The 25,235-nt window shown below is 40.9% G+C and overlaps 1 protein-coding gene across 1 annotated transcript in view; it reads left to right on the forward strand.

The window, feature by feature from the left end:
- The first annotated feature begins 9,380 nt into the window (after positions 1 to 9,380).
- The window catches only part of LOC106572217 (TBC1 domain family member 25), a 30,499-nt gene continuing 14,644 nt past the window's right edge, over positions 9,381 to 25,235 (forward strand). The window contains exons 1-2 of the mRNA XM_014146207.3: positions 9,381 to 9,545; positions 21,529 to 21,638. Of these exons, the coding sequence (XP_014001682.3) occupies positions 9,501 to 9,545; positions 21,529 to 21,638 (155 nt within the window). The 5' untranslated portion in view covers positions 9,381 to 9,500. The remainder of the gene's footprint in view (positions 9,546 to 21,528; positions 21,639 to 25,235) is intronic.

A 25,235-nucleotide genomic window follows, 5' to 3' on the forward strand; every position in this document is an offset into this window, starting at 1 on the left:
CGCTGCTCTGGCACCCCAATGGTGGAACAAGCTCCCTCACGACGCCAGGACAGCGGAGTCAATCACCACCTTCCGGAGACACCTGAAACCCCACCTCTTTAAGGAATACCTAGGATAGGATAAAGTAATCCTTCTAACCCCCCCCCCCCCTTAAAAGATTTAGATGCACTATTGTAAAGTGGTTGTTCCACTGGATATCATAAGGTGAATGCACCAATTTGTAAGTTGCTCTGGATAAGAGCGTCTGCTAAATGACTTAAATGTAAATGTAATGTAAGCACCAGCTGTCAGAGCAGCTCACAGATCACTGCACCTGTACATAGCTCATCTATAATTTAGCCCAAACAACTACCTCTTCCCCTACTGTATTTATTTTGCTCCTTTGCACCCCATTATTTCTATTTCTACTTTGCACTTTTTTCAACTACAAATCTACCATTCCAGTGTTTTACTTGCTATATTGTATTTACTTTGCCACCATGGCCTTTTTGCCTTTACCTCCCTTATCTCACCTCACTTGCTCACATTTTATATAGACTTATTTTTCTACTGTATTATTGACTGTATGTTTGTTTTACTCCATGTGTAACTCTGCGTTGTTGTATGTTGTCGAACTGCTTTGCTTTATCTTGGCCAGGTCGCAATTGTAAATGAGAACTTGTTCCCAACTTGCCTACCTGGTTAAATCAAGGTGAAATAAATAAATAAATAAACTTAGATTTTTGGGGATGAAATGTGGAAACAACGGTGATTGAACTATATAGTTTTCGCCCAGTGGGAGGTCTTTCACAGATGAGCCATACACCAACACATCATTATACACCATACACGTCAATATTCACAGCAATATAGAAAACAAACACATTCTTCAGTAAAAAAGGTCCTCAATCAGCCTTTTGAATTGCCTTAGAGGCACCAATTCATCATACTTTATGCTCTCTAACCTTCAACCTTACAAGTTATTTAATATGTTATCTAATAATTTTGTAGCCATTAGTTCACTGGCTGGTTGACACATTTTATAGAAACTATGCAATTTGTGATTAGAAGACATCTAGCTTTTTAGCAATATGACCATTGCAGATGCCCTCGACATCGACAACCCTCAGCAGCCACTAACCAATACATATTTCAGTAGGCCCTATAGGCCTACTACAATATACAATTTTTTACATAAATAGTGTAAATAGACAATCTATAAAGGCTGTAAACGTAATGCTTTAATACTTCATTCGGCTATGTAAGTTGGTGCCATCATCAGGCAGTTTGTTAGAATGTTTGTTGGTTTGTTGGAATGCAGTGTATATGATAGGATTCAAGACATAGATTTTATATTTAGTAGTATGGCAATATTGTATATCATTATAACCACTACAAGCCAGTAAAATATCCTTTTAGGGATATTATGGATACATTTTTAATTGTTTAAAAATAAAATACAGAAATTAAGGATGCAAATACTGACCAAAAACGGTTATATTTATAGTATTTTTCTCATATGTTTTGAACAATTTTGCTAATATACTGTATTACAATGATTAGATTTTTATTTTGCAAACAATTTGGCTAATTTGATCTACATAACTATAATATTTTTTTCATTATGATTGTGCATATTCCACCTATTACTGAAAGAGTTGTGGCAATGTTAGAGCAATCCTTTTAATACCAATGGAGCAGGTTGGCAGGCATTTGGGAACATATGTACCCTATGGTTAAATCAGCAATAGCTAGGCATCATTGTTTAGACTTTCCATGTAAAGTTATGTACTCATTATGAAGGCATTTTGCAAAAATGGCTTACCTGTAGCTATTTGCTCGTTGTAACACATTATGTGATTTCATATAGGGTGCAATGTACGGGGGCAGGTTTCCTTGTTCTGTATGAACTTTGAAGTAGCTATCATCTAGGGTACCATGTGGTAATAGAGCACATCCCAATACTGTCCATTATGTCCATTCTACACTGCTAAACACGTATATGTCAAATCAAATTTACAGTGAAATGCTTACTTACAAGCCCTTAACCAACAATGCAGTTAAGAAAATACCAACAACAAAAAAAGTAACAGATAAGAATAACAAATAATTAAAGAGCAGACGTAAATAAGAATAGTGGGGCTATATACAGGGGGTACCGGTACAGAGTCAATGAAAATAAGAATTTGTTCTTAACTGACTTAGTTAAATAAAGGTAAAAAAATAAATAATAATGTGCGGGGGCACCGGTGTCAAGGTAATATGTACATGTAGGTAGAGTTATTAAAATGGCTATGCATAGATAATAACAGAGAGTAGCAGCAGTGTAGTAGAGTCTGAGGGGCTCCGTTACCGCTTGCCGTACAGTAGCAGAGAGAACAGTCTATGACTAGGGTGGCTGGAGTTTTTGTCATTTTTTAGGGCCTTCCTCTGACACCGCCTGGTATAGAGGTCCTGGATGGCAGGAAGCTTTGCCCCGGTGATGTACTGGGCCGTATTCACTACTATCTTTAGTGCCTTGCGGTCGGAGGCCGAGCAGTTGCCATACCAGGCAATGATGCAACCAGTCAGGATGCTCTCGATGGTGCAGCTGTAAAACCTTTTGAGGATTTGAGGACTGAGGGGGAATAGGTTGTCATGCCCTCTTCACGACTGTCTTGGTGTGCTTGGACCATGTTAGTTTGTTGGTGATGTGGACACCAAGGAACTTGAAGCTCTCAACCTGCTATGCAACAGCCCCATCGATGAGAATGGGGGCGTGCTCGGTCCTCCTTTTCCTGTAGTCCACGATCATCACCTTTGTCTTGATCACGTTGAGGGAGAGGTTGTTGTCTTTGCACCACACGGTCAGGTCTCTGACCTCCTCCCTATAGGCTGTCTTACTGTTGTCAGTGATCAGGCCTACCACTGTTGTGTCATCAGCATACTTAATGATAGTGTTGGAGTCGTGCCTGGCCGTGCACTCATGAGTGAACAAGGAGTACAGGAGGGGACTGAGGACGCACCCAAGGGGACCCCGTGTTGAGGATCAGCATGGCGGATGTGTTGGCACCTACCCTTACCACCTGGGGGGCGGTCCGTCAGGAAGTCCAGGATCCAGTTGCAGAGGGAGGTGTTTAGTCCCAGGTCCTTAGCTTAGTGACAAACTTTGGGGGCACTATGGTGTTGAACGCTGAGCTGTAGTCAAAGAATATAATTTTCACATTGGTGTTCCTTTTGTCCAGGTGTGACTATGCTGCTCTGCTTGAAACATGTTGGTATTACAGACTCAGACAGGGAGAGGATGAAAATGTCAGTGAAGACACTTGCCAGTTGGTCAGCGCATGCTCGGAGTACACGTCCTGGTAATCCGTCTGGCCCTGGGGCCTTGTGAATGTTGACCTGTTTAACGGTCTTACTCACATCTGCTGCGGAGAGCGTGATCACACAGTCGTCCGGAACAGCTGATGCTCTCATGCATAGAAGTTATTTAGCTCGTCTGGTAGGCTCGTGTCACTGGGCAGCTCTCGGCTGTGCTTCCCTTTGTAGTTTGTAATAGTTTGCAAGCCCTGCCACATATAATGAGCGTCGGAGCCGGTGTAGTACGATTCGATCTTAGTCCTGTATTGACGCTTTGCCTGTTTGATGATTCGTCGGAGGGCATTGCGGGATTTCTTATAAGCTTCCAGGTTAGAGTCCCACTCCTTGAACGCGATAGCTCAGTGTGAATGTTGCCTGTAATCCATGGCTTCTGGTTGGGGTATGTACGTACAGTCACTGTGGGGACAACGTCCTCAATGCACTTATTGATAAAGCCAGTGACTGATGTGGTGTACTCATCAATGCCATCGGAAGAATCCCGGAACATATTCCAGTCTATGCTAGCAAAACAGTCCTGTAGTTTAGCATCTGCTTCACCTGACCACGTTTTTATTATAAGGGCACAGGGCGAGACCCAGATGCAGACACGGGAGGCAGATGGTTCAAGTTGCTGATATTTATTATAATCCAAGGGGTAGGCAAGAGAATGGTCGTGGACAGGCAAAAGATCATAAACAAGGTCGGAGTCCAGGATGGACAGAGTGGCAGGCAGGCTCGAGGTCAGGGCAAGCAGTATGGTCAGGCAGGCGGGTTCAGAGTCAAGGCAGGCAAAGGGTCAAAACCGGGAGGACGAGCAAAAGAGAGATAAGAAAAACCAGTAGCGTGGAAAAACACACTGGTTGACAAGACAACACGAACCGAAACAGACAAACAGGGAACACCGGAATAAATACCCAGGGACGAATGGGGAAAATGGGTGACACCTGGAGGTGGGTGGAGACAACCACAAAGACAGGGGAAACAGATCAGGGGGTGGCATTTATAGACCGAGTCACTGGTGCTTCCTGCTTTAATTTTTGCTTGTAAGCAGGAATCAGTTGGATAGAATTATGGTCAGGTTTGGTCAAATGGAGTGCGAGGGAGAGCTTTGTATGGGAGTAAAGGTGGTATAGAGTTTTTTTCCCTCTGGTTTCACATATAACATGCTGATGGAAATTAGGTAAAACTGATTTAAGTTTCCCTGCATTAAAGTCCCTGGCCACTAGGAGCGCCACCTCTGGATGAGCGTTTTCCTGTTTGCTTATGGCGGTATACAGCTCATTGAGTGTGGTTTTAGTGCCAGCATCGGTCTGTGGTGGTATGTGGACAGCTACGAAAAATACAGATGAAAATTCTCTAGGTAGATAGTGAGGTCTACAGCTTATGAGATACTCTACCTCAGGCGAGCAAAACCTCGAGACTTGCTTAGATATTGTGCACCAGCTGTTGTTTACATATATGCATAGGCCCCCGTCCCGTGTCTTACCAGAGGCTGCTGTTCTATCCTGCCCTGTATAAGCCACCAGCTGTATGTTCCTAATGTCGTCGTTCAGCCACGACTCTGTGAAACATAAGATATTACAGTTTTTAATGTCCCGTTGGTAGGATATACATGTTTTCAGTTCGTCCCATTTATTTCCCAGCGATTTCCTAGCTAGCAGGACGGAAGGCAGATTAGCCACTCGTCGCCTGATCCTCACAATGCACCGTGATCTTTTTCCACAAATTCTGTTTCTTTCTCCAGCAAATGACGGGGATCTGGGCCTGGTCGGGTGTCTGTAGTATATCCCTCCCATCCGACTCATTGATGAAAAACTCTTCGTCTAATCTGAGGTGAGTAATCACAGTTCTGATGTCCAGAAGCTCTTTTCGGTCATAAGATACGGTAGCAGCAACAAAATAGCATGGTTGGTTAAGTGCCGATTAGACGGCAGCCATCCCCTCCAGCGCCATAGAGATATTATTATTTGGAATTCTAATAGGTAAACAAAAGTATTTAATATATTGTATAGATCAATAAAAACAAAAAAAGGCTATTAAAATATTCTTTTTTTCTTTTTTTCCAAACATAATTTATGTCCCTATGTTTTATGTCATTGTTGTTAACGCCTTGAAATTCACTAATTACAAAGATGTACATGGATCTTGAACATTCGCAAACTGTTATCGGGGACGGGTCTATTTTAAAGAAAATGATTCTATGTGACCAATAAAATTTGATTTGAGAGGTCATTACAGGTCTTCCCTGTGGCTCAGTTGGTAGAGCATGGTGTTTGCAATGCCAACATGGTGTGTGCAACACCAGGGTTGTGGGTTCGATTCCCACGTGGGGCCAGTACAAAAAAAAATGCATGAATAGTATGTCTTCACTACTGTAAGTCGCTCTGGATAAGAGCATCTGCTAAATGACTAAAATGTCAAATGTAAAAAAAATTACCATTCCTATTGTTTCAAACCTTAATGTGTTGTATTATGAAGTTAATAACATATCAAATTGCCTTAGTTTGAGAAGATTGTTCCCTAATAATACAACATTACATTTCATACACTCAATCCTGTTAGCCCAACTAAACCCATAGGGGTCATCACATATAATGCAGTGATAACCACATTTATCCAACTCCGATACGTGGCAATCATACAAAAATATAACTCAGACATGGACCTTAATGAAAATCATATAATTAAACTTTCAAATCAAATGTTATCAGTCACATACACATGGTTAGCAGATGTCAATGCGAGTGTAGCGAAATGCTTGCCACCCCAAAGGGGTCAAATTATGTGAAATTTGGCCTGCTGGCCCAATGACTAATATAGCCTATTTAGACTTCAGCTGGGATGCTACTTGCTAGCCAGCTAACAGCCTTCGGTGGATCATTGCAACCTGGGAGGTGAAATGCTCTGGGAGTCTTCGTATCAAAGACAGTACGACGTTAGCCAGCATAGTTATGTAGTGGTGTGTTTTGTCAAATCAAATCAAATTTATTTATATAGCCCCTCGTACATCAGCTGATATCTCAAAGTGCTGTACAGAAACCCAGCCTAAAACCCCAAACAACAAGCAATGCATGTGAAAGAAGCACGGTGGCTAGGAAAAACTCCCTAGGAAAAACTCCCTAGAAAGGCCAAAAACCTAGGAAGAAACCTAGAGAGGAACCAGGCTATGAGGGGTGGCCAGTCCTCTTCTGGCTGTGCAGGGTGGATATTATAACAGAACATGGTCAAGATGTTAAAATGTTCATAAATGACCAGCATGGTCAAATAATAATAATCATAGTAGTTGTCGAGGGTGCAACAAGCACGTCCGGTGAACAGGTCAGGGTTCCATAGCCGCAGGCAGAACAGTTGAAACTGGAGCAGCAGCACGACCAGGTGGACTGGGGACAGCAAGGAGTCATCATGCCAGGTAGTCCTGAGGCATGGTCCTAGGGCTCAGGTCCTCCGAGAGAAAGACAGAAATATATTATATATATTATATATTTTTTTATTTTGAATCCCAGCCCCCGTCCCCGCAGGAGGCCTTTAGCCTTTTGGTAGGCCGTCATTGTAAATAAGAATTCATTCTTAACTGACTTGCCACACGTCATCGGGTCTAACGGTCGTGCCGCCCAAACTGCGCATGTGCAGGCCATTAAACGAAAGGCACTCTTTTGATATAAAGTCGTTTTTGACAAAAATTTAAAATGTGTCAGTTTGTCACGTTCACAAGGTTGTAGTAATGACAGGTTCAGCTGCTTAAGACATTGGCTCGAATCTATGTTTTGCCTTTAGAATTTGCGAAAATGAACAGCTAAGGACGAAGGATTTCTCTCATTGACTTGCCAAAGCCCGGTCTGTTGAGTCTGCTTCGCAAAGTGTCTAAAAATAAGAACCGTGAAGTATGACTAACAAAAACGATAAAACATCCAAATGTGTATCAAATCGTACTGTAGTGAATATATACTAACAGCGTAATAACTGGTTTTATAGTGGTTGAATTTTCCTAGCCCTACGTCACTGTCAATGACGTGTCACACAACCATTGGTTGATGCATATAACGTCTGAGCAGGGCAACAGCGACTTGGCTTTTAAGTACTTCATTAAGACAAGCCAATTGCCTTGTCCCGGTAGTGTTGAGTAGAGATGTCGTGACATGTTCTTGGGATTTAGAGATGTCTATTTATTATTTTGAATTCTAGAAGGTAAACAAAAGTATAATATATTGTATAAATCAATAAAAACAAAGAAGGCTATTAAAATATATATATATATTTTTTTTTTTACAAACATAATTTATGTCCTTCGGTTTTATGTCATTGGTGTTACCGTCTTGAAATTCACTAATTAAAAGGATATACACAGATCTTAAACATTCCCTCGAGTGGCAAACTGTTATCGGGGAAGGGTCTATATTAAAGAAAAGGATTAGCTAATCACACCCTTTTAGTATATCATACATTTGATGATTGATGACATTTTAAATGTCATCACAGACACCTTAAAAAAAAAAATGCAGGAGCGTGGATCAGAAAAACAGTCAGTATCTGGTGTGACCATCATTTGCCTCATGCAGCGCAACACATCTCCTTTGCATAGAGTTGATCAGGCGGTTTGATTGTGGCCTGTTGTCCCACTCCTCTTCAATGGCTGTGCGAAGTTTCTGGATATTGGCAGGAACTGGAACACGCTGTCGTACACCTCATTCCAGGGCATACCAAACATGCTTAATGGGTGACATGTCTGGTGAGTATGCAGGCCATGGAAAAACTGGGACATTTGGCGGATGCTAGGAGAATGCTACCTGCCCCAATGCATAGTGCCAACTGTACAGTTTGGTGGAGGCCGGAAAAATGGTCTGGGGCTGTTTTTCATGGTTAGGGCTTGGCCCCTTAGTTCCAGTGAAGGGAAATCATACTGCTTCAGCATACAATGACATTCTAGACAATTCAGTGCTTCCAACTTTGTGGCAACAGTTTGGGGGAGGCCATTTCCTGTTTCAGCATGACAATGCCCAGTGCACAAAGCGAGGTCCATACAGAAATGGTTTGTTGAGATCGGTGTGGAAGAACTTGACTGGCCTGCACAGAGCCCTGACCTCAAACCCATCGAGCATCTTTGTGATAAATTGGACAGCGAGCCAGGCCTAATCGCCTAACGTCAGTACCTGACCTCACTAATGCTCTTGTGGCTGAATGGAAGCAAGTCCCCGCAGAAATGTTCCAACATAGTGGAAAGCCTTTCCAGAAGAGTGGAGGCTGTTATAGCAGCAAATGGGGTGACCAACTCCATATTAATGTCCATGATTTTGAAATGAGATATTCGACGAGCCATGTAGTGTATTTTTGTTCAGTTTAGTTGATGTAGAATGGGAAGATGTACCGAAACACATTAAAATAAAACATTTGGAGAATGTATTTTTTCCAAAATGCCATGCCCATATGCCACCATAAATCAAGCATGGCTCTTTTAACAAAAGGTGTTGTTTTGTAGTGACTCAGAGCTATGGATAGCACACTCACCACTCCCTTTCGAAGGGGGGGAAGTAGGTATGCAAGGTGAATTCAAGAATTGGAAAACCCTCATTAAAAATAAATGGTTGTTTTCAATTATTGTTTTCCAATCTAATTTAAAATGTAATTGATCGCAACCATGTCACACTAACCGTGACCATATAATAATGATCATTTGTAGATTCCAGCTAAGTAAAATACTGGTGATTTAACGTTCCTCTGCATGCAACAACCACAAAAAAAATATTCAGAAGCGTCACTCAATGACGTAATATGTATGAGCGTCATATCCTGATTTCCATTCGTAAAAGTTGAAACTTCAATACTTTTTGGGCAATATTAAAAGTCCCCATTTGTTACCAAGAAAAGTATTTTGACAAATGTTTTAGTAAATCTGTACATTATATCTGTTTTCTGGTACTCAAAACATGTTAACGGAAATAAGAATTGATAATTTGACAAATTAGCTTCGGTGAAGTTCTGCAAACGTTTGAGAAGCGCTTTTATTTTGAAAGCTCATTCCAGGCAAACAGGAAATAGATTGCTCTTATTCTCGCAGATTTACAGTTCTGGACAAAGCGGCAACGGAAAAATACGGGTCGGCGCGATAGTTCTCGTTTTACAAATGGCTATAATATAAGAAAAATATAATTGAATACAACTGTCGTGTGTTCAGTGAACTCCTAAACATGACAACTGAAGAGGAAAGGGGCGTAGTGCGTGTCAAAGTCAAGGTGAGGAATATGTGAATGTAGTGGCGGTTCTAGACCATTTCAACTGGGGGGACCAAGCTGGGGCCAGTTGTACTGTTAGAGGGGCCAGTTACATTAGACGTTATTGTTGTCATATCGTTTTCTTCACTGCATTGCAGGCAAAATACCATGTTCATAATCGTCATCGTTGCCACTGTCTAATAACGGATTTTAAAAAAGAACGATAGCAAAAATTAGTTATGTAAAAATTATTTCATACTCCACATTTGGCGGGGCCACAAAGGGGTCCAACATTAGCCGTACCCTGACACCCCCCCTAGAACCGCTAGTGTGTGAATGATCGAATAGCAGCGGCTAGCTAGTTGGTGTACCCTTGCGTATTTTGCCAGGTATCACATTTCCAGATAGTAAGCTAGCTATTGTCATGACTGTGGCCGACCTATTTGAGCCATTTCACATGACATTTGCAGTAGCTTGTAACTAGCCTGCCTTGATGTTGGAACTGTTAAGCTATCTACTTCATCTGCCTAGTCCAGACCAGTGCTTTGTTGTTTTTAGCATTGCGCCTACAGTTGCTAACGTCTATAGTAATGAGCAAAGTGTACAGTATGGTGTTTTGAAGACAAGAAGGAACTGTGTGGGGGGGGGGGGGGGGGGTCAAATCTTGACGTCAGTGATCTTCAGGTCGGAAAGTCGGAGCTCAAGAACGATGCACGATCCGACATAGACTTCCGAATTGTATGAATGTTCAAAATATTTTTCCTGTCCAGCTCGTTTTTTTCCCCCCGAGTTCCCGGTTGTCTTGAACGCGTTGAAGTCGGAATTCAAAGATTTCCGAGTTACCAGCTGTTTTGAACGCGGCATTATTCTAACGTAATCAACCAACCCTCTTGGATCTTCTGACTATAAAAAGTAAATAATTGATTTAAGAAAAATAACGTTAGCTAAACAGATTAGGAATATTAGGTGATTGACAATGGGCTTACTTGCTGATGTGATGCGTTGTGGTCATGCACTAGGAAAATAATAGAAAGCAGAATTGTGAGTCAACCGAGTTTAGCAAGTCTTGACAGTTAGCTAGTAGGCTAATTGTGTTATTCCAAATAATTAATTCAGTGATTCAGAGACAGAACCCCACAGTAACGTGGCAGGATTATATAACTTTAGCTAAATGTTTTTTTGGTACAAGTAATTTAGTAAACATCACCACTCCAGAGGTGTATTCATTACGCCGATTCTGTTTTCAAAAAGTTTAGTCTGTTTCGAAAGTTTTGCAACAAACCGTTTTCAAAACGGAAAACACAAACGAGAGTTAGGTTTTGCTGCAGATTCGGCTTAATGTATTCATTATTCGGTTTACGTTGCAAAATGTTTTGTCTGTTACAAAACTTTTTGCAACGGAAGCCGTTTACTCCAAACTGTAATCGTTTTGCAACGAAAACGAGTTACTTTTATTAGACAAATTGTTCCTTTTGTCCTGGTGGGAAAGGGCAGTGTGGAGTGCGATTCATTAGACAAGAGTGTCTTGTCTATGTCTGGCTTTATTTACTCTCAGATTCGAATGCTAATTAGCATTAAAGTAGACATCATGCAAAACTAAAAATCCATGAAAGCTCCTGCACATCATCTCTAGCTGACACCTTTGTTAACAGGTATTGTCAATTTAAAACTTGCACAAGACTGTTCACAGAATTGTCAATTTAAAGAAATGTAGCCAATTTATTCATTACTACGTTAAGCTAACATTAGATAGTTAATTGAGAGGTTCTTACCTTTGTCTCGATTCGGCAGTCTCGTCCAGATCATCATGGCATTTGTAGTTTTTTATGATAGCCACATTAGCAGCTAATTAGCATTTAAGCTTTGGTGGGTAAATACTGGTGAATACAGTGCATTGGGAAAGTATTCAGAACCTGAGTTTTGTTACGTTACAGCCTTATTCTAAAATGTATTAAATTGATTTTATTCCTCTTCAATCTACACACACTACCCCATAATGACAAAGCAAAAACTACATTTTTTTAGCATTTTTTTGCATATATATATACACACTACCGTTCAAAGGTTTGGGGTCACTTGCTTTTGAAAGAAAAGCTTTTTTCTTTGTCCATTTAAAATAACATAAAATTGATCAGAAATACAGTGTAGACATTGTTAATGTTGTCAATGACTATTGTAGCGGGAAAGGGCATATATATATTTTTTTAATGGAATATCTACGTAGGCGTACAGAGGCCCATTATCAGCAACCATCACTCCTGTGTTCCAATGGCACGCTGTTAGCTAATCCAAGTTTATCATTTTAAAAGGCTAATTGATCATTAGAAAATCCTTTTGCAATAATGTTAGCACAGCTGAAAACTGTTGTGCTGATTTAAAGAAGCAATACAATTGGCCTTCTTTAGACTAGTTGAGTATCTGGAGCATCAGCATTTGTGGGTTCGATTACAGGATCAAAATGTCCAGAAACAAAGAACTTTGTTCTGAAACTCGTCAGTCTATTCTTGTTATGAGAAATTAAACATCTCTGAAGCACTCCACCAGAGCAGCACTGCCCCCTCAAGATTCTGAGCCTGCTTGGCAGGGTTGGTCCTGCAAAGCCAAAGCCCCCTAAAGGGAGAGCATAATATACAAGGAAATTCTCAAAGCTGCTAATGAGAACCTTGACGACCTTGTACCTAGCCGGTGGGGATTCTGGTGGGGTGCCCCCACCCAGGCAGTGGCAGTGCTGGCAACACTAGCTGTAGTAACCAATGGGGAGGGGGTCACACTCGGACATTCAGAGAGGGGGTATATTATTGTGGCCCTGGTGGCACAAAATCAAAAGTCTGACTGCATGGAGATGCTTGGGAATATGGTCAATACGGGGGACCGTGTTGTGGGTGTTTCAGGGAAAAGGGGTACATTTGACCTCCATCTAGGACGTGACAATGGTTAATACAATCTCCCCATTTCTGCCCATTTTTTTGCACAGTCTTGCAGGCCTTCTCATACAGCTGCAACTGTATATGCATTTGTAAATCAAGACCTTTCTTGAGTTGGGCTCTAGGATGGTGCAACTGTTGAGAATGTGAGCCTATGGTTGTGTGGGGGAAAAGGGTTGTGTGTGTGTGTGTGTGTGTGGGTGTATATGCGTATCCCACAACTGTTGCGAAGGAGTAAAAGATGTTAGGGACAATATTGGATGATTCACAATAATTGTTTGCTAATATAATAATTGCTTGCAATAATGTAATTTTGGTAATGGTGAGACTGGTGAGAGGTAAAATACTTTGCATAAATTGCCTACATTACTACAAATATTAATAGCTAATTATTGAAAATAAGAAACAGGATTTTTGAAAATATATTTTTGATGACTAAATACACTGCTCAAAAAAATTAAGGGAACACCTAAACAACACAATGTAACTCCAAGTCAATCCCACTTCTGTGAAATCAAACTGTCCACTTAGGAAGCAACACTGATTGACAATACATTTCACATGCTGTTGCGCAAATGGAATAGACAACAGGTGGAAATTATAGGCAATTAGCAAGACACCCCCAATAAAGGAGTGGTTCTGCAGGTGGGGACCACAGACCACTTCTCAGTTCCTATGCTTCCTGGCTGATGTTTTGGTCACTTTTGAATGCTGGCGGTGCTTTCACTCTAGTGGTAGCATGACACTGAGTCTACAACCCACACAAGTGGCTCAGGTAGTGCAGCTCATCCAGGATGGCACATCAATGCGAGCTGTGGCAAGAAGGTTTGCTGTGTCTGTCAGCGTAGTGTCCAGAGCATGGAGCCGCTACCAGGAGACAGGCCAGTACATCAGGAGATGTGGAGGAGGCCGTAGGAGGGCAACAACCCAGCAGCAGGACCGCTACCTCCGCCTTTGTGCAAGGAGGAGCAGGAGAAGCACTGCCAGAGCCCTGCAAAATTACCTCCAGCAGGCCACAAATGTGCATGTGTCTGCTCAAACGGTCAGAAACAGACTCCATGAGGGTGGTATGAGGGCCCGACGTCCACAGGTGGGGGTTGTGCTTACAGCCCAACACCGTGCAGGACATTTGGCATTTGCCAGAGAACACCAAAATTGGCAAATTCGCTACTGGCGCCCTGTGCTCTTCACAGATGAAAGCAGGTTCACACTGAGCACGTGACAGAGTCTGGAGACGCCGTGGAGAACGTTCTGCTGCCTGCAACATCCTCCAGCATGACCGGTTTGGCGGTGGGTCAGTCATGGTGTGGGGTGGCATTTCTTTGGGGGGCCGCACAGCCCTCCATGTGCTCGCCAGAGGTAGCCTGACTGCCATTAGGTACCGAGATGAGCTCCTCAGACCCCTTGTGAGACCATATGCTGGTGCGGTTGGCCCTGGGTTCCTCCTAATGCAAGACAATGCTAGACCTCATGTGGTTGGAGTGTGTCAGCAGTTCCTGCAAGAGGATGGCATTGATGCTATGGACTGGCCCGCCCGTTCCCCAGACCTGAATCCAATTGAGCACATCTGGGACATCATGTCTTGCTCCATCCACCAACGCCACGTTGCACCACAGACTGTCCAGGAGTTGGCGGATGCTTTAGTCCAGGTCTGGGAGGAGATCCTCAGGAGACCATCCGCCACCTCATCAGGAGCATGCCCAGGCGTTGTAGGGAGGTCATACAGGCACGTGGAGGCCACACACACTACTGAGCCTCATTTTGACTTGTTTTAAGGACATTACATCAAAGTTGGACCAGCCTGTAGTGTGGTTTTCCACTTTAATTTTGAGTGTGACTCCAAATCCAGACCTCCATGGGTTGATAAATTGGATTTCCATTGATTTATTTTTGTGATTTTTGTTGTCAGCACATTCAACTATGTAAAGAAAAAAGTATTTAATAAGCTTATTTATTTCATTCAGATCTAGGATGTGTTGTTTAAGTGTTCCCTTTATTTTTTTGAGCAGTATATAATACAAATCGAGGTGAGGGCGATGGAAATGCATTTGGCGGTTGATCTACTTCTGTTCTGTAAATGGCACTGTGTGTTCTTTTCCAAGGATGGATCCCAGTCTCATCAGGGCTATGGGATACAGGGGGTCAGGGGTGGTCTGCCAGGCATTGGGATGACAACCCAACTCGGGATGAGGAGGGCTTTTAGCGGGTGGAATAGTGTGGACAAATTGGAGGTTTACTTAGTAGCAATACAAATATCATGGTACAGCTATATAGACACTCAATCATCATGTTACTTTTTAATGGTACGTTTACAAACATATATATTTTGATAAATAGAGTTGAAAGTTGTCTCATTATGGTAAGTGGTGAAATAAGTATAGCCAGTTATAATTGTGATGGCTTAGCAGATAATAAGAAAAGACGATCAGTATTTACCTGGCTAAACGAGAAGAAATATAATATCTATTGTTTACAGGAAACTCATTCAACAATTTTAGATAAAGTTTTGTGGAAAAAGGACTGGGGGGGGGGCGAAATATATTTCTCCCATGGGCAAAGAAATTCTAAAGGGGTGATGGTATTAATTAACAGTAATTTTGATCCAAATGTGCAAATTGTCCAAATAGATCATCAAGGTAGATGGATTATGTTAAATATGTTATTGGACAATAAACAGATATGGCTTATTAACCTATACGGTTCAAATAATGATCCAAGCTTCTTTGAAAATATATATAATAATTTATCAACTCTACAAGCAACACTAGACTATTTATTCTAATTATTATGGTGGGAGATTTTAATATGGTCTTAAATACCTCTATGGACCGGAAAGGAAATCACACTACAAACTATCACCCTCAGGCACATAAGGAAATCATGAATGTCATGGATATATTGGAATTAGTGGATCTATGGAGGCTTAAATACCCTGACCTAGTGAGATATACATGGCGGAGGCTTAATCAAGCTAGTCGTCTTGACTACTTTCTTATGCCATTCTCTGGCACCAAACATTAAAGTGTTGATAGCAGACAGAATGCGGTCGGATCATCAAATAATTGGAATATATATTCTCTTACAGAATTTCCACGTGGGTGAGGATATTGGAAATTTAATCAAAGCATACTCGATGATAAATTGTTAAACTAGGACAGAATCATTTATAACTGACTTTCAGACATAACATCCCTCTATTGTATGGGACACTTTTAAATGTGCCTTTAGAGGGCATGCAATTCAGTACTCATCTATAAAACAAAAGCAATTTAGATCAAGAGTCCATATTAACAAAGGAAATTGAAGGACTAACACTACAGTTAGATAGCAATAAAAACTGTACCATAGAAGCACAGAATAAGTTAGAGGAAAAACAAAAAGAAATGGAGGAACTTATTCAAGAAAGATCCAGTGTAATATATTATAAAAATAAAGCGAACTGGATGGAATATGGGGAAAAATGCACCAAATTCTTTTTCATTCTTCAATATAGAAATGCTACCAAAAAAATGTATTGAAACTTATTACAAATGATAGAGTCACGCATGATTCACCAAATTATATTTTGAAAGAGGAAGTAAAGTACTTTAAGAATATGTTTTTGTTTGTCTCCTCCATCTCTACTAACCAAAGCTAATTGTATGGATTTTTTTCCTAATAATAATGTAAAATTAACATCTGTACAGAGACTCATGTGAAGACCAAATTACAGAGGAGGAACTTCTTGATGCAATTAAAGCCTTTAAGGCTGGGAAAACTCCAGGGTTGGATGGCATACCAGTGGAAGTATACCAAACATTTTGTTGATATACTCAGAGGACCGTTATTAGCATGTTTTAACCACTCCTATATAAACGGTAGATTATCGGACACGCAACAAGAAGGTCTGATATCATTATTACTGAAACAGGACCCAAGTGGTGTGTATGTGTGTATGTATGTATGTATGTATGTGTGTGTGTATATATATATATATATATATATATATATATATATATATATATATATATATATATATATATACACACACACACACACAAGATTCAGTCCATTTAAAAAAATTGGAGGCCTCTTACACTTCAGTGTTGTGATGCAAAAATCTGAGCAAAATGCTTGGTGCATAGAATTTAAAAAGGTTTTGTCAGATATTATTCATCCTAATCAGACAGGTTTTTTACATGGACAATACATTGGAGATAATATAAGACAAGTACTGGAAACAATAGAATACTATGAAATATCAGGGACACCAGGCCTGGTTTTCATAGCTGATTTTGAAAAGGCTTTTGATAAAGTACGACTGGAGTTTATATATATATATGCCTGGAATATTTCAATTTTGGAGAATCTCTTATAAAATGGGATAAAGTTATGTTTAGTAACCCTAGGTGTAAAATAGTAAATAATAGCTACATCTCAAAGTTTTCAACTCAAATATACTAATTGATAAAAAAATACGCATTTTTTGAAGAAATGTTTAAAAAAAGGTATAATTTTAGTGAATGATATCATAAATAGGACTGGTGGAGTTATGTCACACATGCAGCTAACACAGACATATGGAAATGTTTGCGCTGCCCAACTAATTGCAGCATTACCACAAAAAATGGAAGAGGCAAGTAGAAGGGGAAAAAAGTAAGGAACTTGTATGTTGGCCCTGTATTAAAGAACATAAATGATTAAAGAAAAGTGTGATAAATTAAAACATATACCAATTTCATTTAAGGACCAAAAAACTGACAGCTGTGCCATATAAATTGCAAAAGAGTTGGGAAGAGTCATGGTTTATGAATTAATTGGTTTATGAATTGATACGCAAAACAACGCCGGATTCAAAACTTCAAATTTTTCAATTTAAATTACTATACAAAATTCTTGCAACCAATAGAATGTATCCCCCATATATATAAAAATCTTCCCAGCTCTGCAGATTTTGCTGTGAGGAGGCAGTCATTAGGTCATTTATTTTGGTGTTGTCCATATGTAGCTCGTTTTTGGTCACAGGTACAGGAATGGCTGAAGAATTACAACATTTGCCTAGAACTAACACTGCAGATAGCAATACTGGGTGATTTGAAAAGTCATAGTCAATCAATAATATAATTATTTTAGTAAAAATGTTTATTTTTAATTTACAATCTGTAGAAGCTATGAGAATAGAAAGGTTCAGTACTTTTGTGAAGCATCACAGCACAGTTGAAAAATATATGGCAAATAGAAATCCAAAATGGATGGTGTTAAGAGATAGATTGGAGGGGTTGAATGGAGCTGAAGGGTGGGACTAAACAACAAGATAACCAATGTAAAACATACGGGATCTGTAAAATGTATATTTCAGAAATTTTGTGAAATATCACAGTTACAAATAGAAATCAAACTGGATGGACATCAGAAATAGAGGAAGGACTAAAAACAAACAAAATATAACTATTGTAAAATAGATTGTGTTTGTAAGATGTGTAAACTGAAGGTAGAAGCCTAAGTGTTATTGTTTATTAGTTTACTCCAATTAGGGGAAGGGTGGTAGGGTTTGCAGGGGATAATAAGGGTATATTCAACAACAAAAAAGTAGTGTGTGTGTATGTATGCATATGGATATATATATTTACCAAAAAAAAGAAGAGCTCTTCACTAGATACCAAAACATTCAAAGGCCATTTTCTCAAACGTGAGTTTACAAGTTTATCAACTTTCAAAGCAGAATTACTTTCCCATTGTTCCTCAAAGATGCAGTATGATATACCATTTTGTAGCTCTGAGTCTCTACTTTTATCCAATGTAAAAAAACACAATTTCAAATTTTACTACATAAGACCGAACATACTGTGGTGCTCTATATACAGTTGAAGTTGGAAGTTTACATAGACTTAGGTTGGAGTCATTAAAACTTGTTTTTCAACCACTCCACAAATTTCTTGTTAACAAACTATAGTTTTGGCAAGTCGGTTAGGACATCTACTTTGTGAATGACACAAGTAATTTTTCCAATAATTGTTTACAGACAGATTATTTCACTTATAATTGGACCTCTACAAGTCTGGTTCATCCTTGGGAGCAATTTCCAAATGCCTGAAGGTACCACGTTCATCTGTACAAACAATAGTACGCAAGTATAAACACCATGGGACCACGCAGCCGTCATTCCGCTCAGGAAGGAGACGCGTTCTGTCTCCTAGAGATGAACGTACTTTGGTGCGAAAAGTGCAAATCAATCCCAGAACAACAGCAAAGGACCTTGTGAAGATGCTGGAGGAAACAGGTACAAAAGTATCTATATCCACAGTAAAACAAGTCCTATATCGACATAACCTGAAAGGCCGCTCAGCAAGGAAGAAGCCAATGCTCCAAAACCGCCATAAAAATGCCAGACTACAGTTTGCAACTGCACATGGGGACAAAGATTGTACTTTTTGGAGAAATGTCCTCTGGTCTGATGAAACAAAAATAGAACTGTTTGGCCATAATGACCATTGTTATGTTTGGAGGAAAAAGGGGGAGGCTTGCAAGCCAATGCGCACCATCCCAACCGTGAAGCACGGGGGTGGCAGCATCATGTTGTGGGGGTCCTTTGCTGCAGGAGGTACTGGTGCATTTCACAAAATAGATGGCATCATGAGGAAGGCAAATTATGTGGATATATTGAAGCAACATCTCAAGACATCAGTCAGGAAGTTAAAGCTTCGTCGCAAATGGGTCTTCCAAATGGACAATGACCCCAAGCATACTTCCAAAGTTGTGGCAAAATGGCTCAAGGTCAACAAAGTCAAGGTATTGGAGTGGCCATCACAAAGCCCTGACCTCAATCCCATAGAAAATGTGTAGGAAGAACTGAAAAAGCGTGCGCGAGCGAGGAGGTCTACAAACCTGACTCAGTTACACCAGCTCTGTCATGAGGAATGGGCCAAAATTCACCCAACTTATTGTGGGAAGCTTGTGGAAAGCTACCCAAAACGTTTGACCCAAGTTAAATTTAAAGGCAATGCTACCAAATACGAATTGAGTGTATGTAAACGTCTCACCCACTGGGAATGTGATGAAAGAAATAAAAGCTGAAATAAATCATTCTCTCTACTATTATTCTGACATTTCACATTCTTAAAATAAAGTGGTGATCTTAAGACAGGGAATTTTTACTAGGATTAAATGTCAGGAATTGTGAGAAACTGAGTTTAAATGTATTTGACTAAGGTGTATGTAAACTTCCGACTTCAACTGTACAGCTCAATGGAGTTGAGTTGCGAAGCGTTTTGGCGGAGTGTAGGCCTACTTCCGAATGCAACAGTCGATACTTGTAAAAATGTCCATTCTTTAATGCATTCCTCTTACCTATGTTTGTCCTGTGTATCTGCGTTGGTTTCTTTGGGTGCTGCAATCAATAGTTTTTGACCGAATTTTTTTTTTACCCGGCCTCCACCAAAGGAGCTGTTTGTTAACGGAGAGGTAGCAGCCCGTCATTGCACGGCAAGTTTCGGTAAGGGGTGCGTAGAATGCAATTCTTTAAATAAAAAAACGATGCATTCCAACTCCCACTGACAACGCTATGACAAGGACAGGTACGCAGTAAGCCGTAAATAATTATTTCTAAATGTATCGAGTGGTAATGCAGGTTTGGAAGTCGCTAACTTTGTACTCTGTAGGAAAACAGTGGATTAGCCGGTGCAATTTGACAGAGATCACATAGAATAACGTTTTTATCAAACTACGGATTGCAGCACCCAAAGAAAAGACAACAGGTTACCGACTCAATGTAGGCCTAGTCGGAGGTATACTCCGCCAAAACTCATCGCAATTCGACTCCATTGAGAACTCCATGATGTAAGCTAGTGACACGTCAGCTAGTAAGTTAAAAGTGGGTGTTTCTGCAGTCTTGTGGCACACACAGCCTACGCCTTATTTGGTATTCAACCCATTCATTGTACAAAATAAAAATATTGTAAAAGGTCAGTCTGCCATGCATTAAATTCACATTTTGTTGTTGCCTTTTGGTTCTAGATTGGTAGCCTGGGTTCTAAACTGAGAATTTAGTTACAATACATTTCTAAACTATCAGTCTGAAACCCAGGTTAGCCATTGGAAAGGAAGAATGACATTGATTCAGTCACATGATTTTGGAGGTGATTTGTGGACTACAGGAAAAAGGGGACCGAGCACGCCCCCATTCTCATCGGCGGGCTGCAGTGGAGCAGGTTGAGAGCTTCAAGTTCCTTGGTGTCCACATCACCAACAAACTAACATGGTTCAAGCACACCAAGACAGTTGTGAAGATGACATGACAAAACCTATTCCCCCTCAGAGGACTGAAAAGATTTGGCATGGGTCCTCAATTCCTCAAAAGGTTCTACAACTGCACCATCGAGAGCATCCTGACTGGTTGCATCACTGCCTGGTATGGCAGCTGCTCGGCCTCCGACCACAAGGCACTACAGAGGGAAGTGCAATCGGCCCAGTACATCACTGGGGCCAAGATTCCTGCCATCCAGGACCTCTGACACCGCCTGGTATAGAGGAAGGCCCTAAAAATTGAGACTCCAGCCACCCTAGTCATAAACTGTTCTCTCTGCTACTGCACGGCAAGCAGTACCGGAGCACCAAGTCTAGTTCCAAGAGGCTTCTAAACAGCTTCTACCCCCAAGCCATAAGACTCCTGAACATCTAATGAAATGGCTACCTAGACTATTTGCATTGCCCCCCCCCCCCCCCTTTACACCACTGCTACTCTCTGTTGTCATCTATACATAGTCACTTTAATAACTCTACCTAAATGTACATACATACTACCTCAACTAACCGGTGCCCCCGCACATTGACTCTGTATCAGTACCCCCCCGTATATAGTCTCGCTATTGTTTTTTACTGCTGCTCTTTAATTACTTGTTACTTTTCTCTTATTCTTATCCATATTTTTGGGGGAAACTGCGTTGTTGGTTAGGGGCTCATAAGTAAGCATTTCACTGTAAGGTCTACACCTGTTGTATTCGGCCCATGTGACTAATAACATTTGATTTGATGATTTACAGATGTTATGAAATGGACCTACAATTAATGGTTACAATTACATGATTGTTTCTCACCTTCCTCAGAAGTGGGAGGGGATGCTGCCAGTGGAGCTTCGCTCGTTTGCTGTGGATCCTCAGATAACATCACTAGAGGTGCTACAGCACATCCTCATCCGAGCCTTTGAGTTAAATGGGTGAGGAGCATCAACATCATAATGTCTACAGTGTTGTTGATTGACATGGAAAGCAGAATATCGGAGGTGCATAAAAGTGGGCAGCCCCAGGCATCACAGTGCTAGCTGCGTTACTACAGATCATGATTCAATACCGAGCTGTGTCGCAGCCGGCTGCGACCGGGAGACCCATGAGGCGACGCACAATTGCCCCAGCGCTGTCCGGGTTAGGGGAGGGTTTGGCCGGCCGTGATGTCCTTGTCCCTAGGGCTGGGCGATATGGCCAAAGTATTATATCACAGTATTTGAAAGAAATTGGACGGTATGATGGTATTTGACGGTATTTTTTGTTTTTTAATAATAAAAGTTCTGCATTTGCTTTATGAGTAGTGAGTGATCGTAGGATGGCAACACATACATTCTAAGTGATTTCAATGAGTCTTTCTCCATTCTGATTGTTTTATACTGTTCAATTTAACTTCAACCAAACAAATTTCAGCACTTATCATTTCAGCATTTCCTGCACTCAATTGCAGTGGTGGAAAAAGTACCCAATTTGTCATACTTGAGTAAAAGTGAAGATACCATAATAGAAAATGACTTCAAGTGAAAGTCACCCAGTAAAATACTACTTGGCACCATTTAAAAATATATATATTTTTTAAATGTACAGATAGCCAGGGGCACACTCCAACACTCAGACCATAATTTACAAACAAAGCATTTGTGTTTAGTGAGTCCTCCAGATCAGAGGCAGTAGGCTCAGTTGGTAGAGCATGGTGTTTGCAACGCCAGGGTTGTGGGTTCGATTCCCACGGGGGACCAGTACGGGGGACAAAATTATGAAATGTATGCATTCACTACTGTAAGTCGCTCTGGATAAGACCGTCTGCTAAATGACTAAAATGTAAATGTAAAAAAAATGACCAGGGATGTTCTCTTGACAAGTGCATGAATTGGACCATTTGCATGGTCTGCTAAGCATTCAAAATGTAACGAGTACTTTTAGGTGTCAGGGAAAATGTATGGAGTAAAAAGTATTTTCTTTAGGAATGTAGTGAAGTACAGCTGTCAAAAAAACTTAAGTAGAAATACTTTCAAGTACTACTTAAGTACTTTACACCACTGCTCAATTGAGATAATTTCCACACTGCCACGTAGGGCTGCACGATATGGGCAAATAATCCAGGACTTATTTTTAACCAAATGTTGTAATTACGATTTGACTTGCGAATTAGAGCAAAACTGTTGGAATCATAGAGATAGAATGACTATTCTATAGTTAGAACATAATAGTGGGCACTTTGATTACATTGTTTGAGATGACAACGAATTAAAATGACAGGGAGGAGTTATTGTGACAGGGTAGGAACTTAAGTGTTTTCTAGGGGACCCTATAAGCTTTGACTACATTGGATGTTTTCTCTTAGCTACTTCATGTAGCTAACATATTCTTGCTTTGCATATTCCTCTTTGATTTAGAAGATGCTGTTGCACAAACATGCTGATTTAGTTCTACACAATCACTGGTATTATCAGGATGTATTAACTAGCTATGTTTGCTCTTACTCAGTACATTTATAAGCTATTAGTTTTAGCGGCTAACAATTAGCGTCTAATTAGCGCTAGTGGATTTATAATAAGAAGTAAAGTGAAAACAGCATTGTTGTCAACAACATTGTTGCATGTGCTGCATTGACCATGCAGACTGAACGCAAGTGTCTCTTGGTAGAAGAACTTCAAATGCACTCCTTGAGTGATGGGGGCGTGGCTAGGTCTGTGTGGAAAGTGGCACTGAGACAAAGAGCGGAGAGAGATGACTCAAGTAGCGAAGTAAACTATAAAAGTTGACATTACATGTGGCGTGTCACATTTAACAAACCAAACATTCAAATACCGGTATAGAAGGTAAAGTAAAAATACAAACCGACCTTGCATCAATTCCGGTATATCATAAAATACGGTATACCGCCCAGCCCTACTTGTCCCATCGCGATCTAGCGACTCCTGTGGCGGGCCGGGCGCATGCATGCTGACGCGGTTGCCAGGTGTACAATGTTTTCTCCGACACATTGGTGCGCCTGGCTTCCGTGTTAAGCGTGCATTGTGTCAAGAAGCAGTGCGGTTTGGCGGGGTTGTGATTCGGAGGATGCACGGCTCTCGACCTTTGAGTTGCAGCGATGTGACAAGACGGTAACTACTAATTGGATATGATGAAGGGGGGGGGGGGGACATGCAATAAGTTCACCCTTTTGTATATTGTTCTCAGTTACTCTTTTTTTGTGTTGGCATTAGTTAGGGCTGTGACTTTCATGGAATTTTGGATGATGGTATTTGGCCAGCCACATTTTATTTATGTTTTTGACACACATTTTCTCCTTTCCTCCGCTCCTGACTGCATGTGCTGCCATAGAAATAGAATTGGCGTCCCCGTTCAAGTCAATGATGGCATAATGGATGGACTGGCGGCCATCGCGAGTGTACCCATAGGAACAAGACAGGAAGTAAAAGCAGGAAGTAAAAACCATCAATATGTGCTGTGATTTGTTGATTCAACTCAACTGTCTTTACAAAGAATACATCCCATTGCGTGAGCCACATCAGTCATTTGAATCCGAGGTTCTCTTAACTTACAGTATTCTAATTCCTTATTTTAATTAACATTCTACATTACCACTGTTAGGTTCTAAATTAACTAGGGATGCACGATATTTCGGTGAACATATTGGAATCGGACGATATTAGCTAAAAATGCCAACATCGGTATCAGCCCGATGTCTAGTTTATAACGCCCATGTGCAAAACCGATGTCAAAACTGACAAGCGCTACATATGCAACACAGCCATCCTAACCTAGCCTACAATGTCTGCTGTGTGGATCGAACAGTCAACAAGTCGAGCAGTCATTTGAAATACATTTTCAGTGAGACAACTCAAAGGCAAAATCCATTAACGCCAAGAAAATGGAATTCATTGCCCTTGATAATCAACCGTTCTCTGTCGTGGGTGATGTTGGCTTTCGCAAGGGCACTGCGTTCATCCACCTCTGGCCTGCTCGCCTCCCTACCTCTGAGGAAGCACAGTTCCCGCTCAGCCCAGTCAAAACTGTTCGCTGCTCTGGCACCCCAATGGTGGAACAAGCTCCCTCACGACGCCAGGACAGCGGAGTCAATCACCACCTTCCGGAGACACCTGAAACCCCACCTCTGTAAGGAATACCTGGGATAGGATAAAGTAATCCTTCTAACCCCCCCTTAAAAGATTTAGATGCACTATTGTAAAGTGGTTGTTCCACTGGATATTATAAGGTGAATGCACCAATTTGTAAGTCGCTCTGGATAAGAGCGTCTGCTAAATGACTTAAATGTAAATGTAAATGTTTTTGAAATCATTCTTACTTTCCAGCATTTTTTCACACCTGCCTAAAACGTATGCACAGTACTGAATGTAAATGCCAACAAAATAACTTGGTGTGTGTGTGTAACCTTAACTTGGCAAGTCAGGTAAGAACAAATTCTTATTTACAATGACGGCCTACCCCGGCAAAACCCGGACGATGCTGGGCCAATTGTGCGCCGCCCGATGGGACTCCCAATCTCGGCCGATGTGAAACAGCCT

The sequence above is a fragment of the Salmo salar genome, chromosome 15 (genome assembly GCF_965601325.2).
Source record: "Salmo salar chromosome 15, fSalSal1, whole genome shotgun sequence".
Classification (NCBI taxonomy): domain Eukaryota; kingdom Metazoa; phylum Chordata; class Actinopteri; order Salmoniformes; family Salmonidae; genus Salmo; species Salmo salar.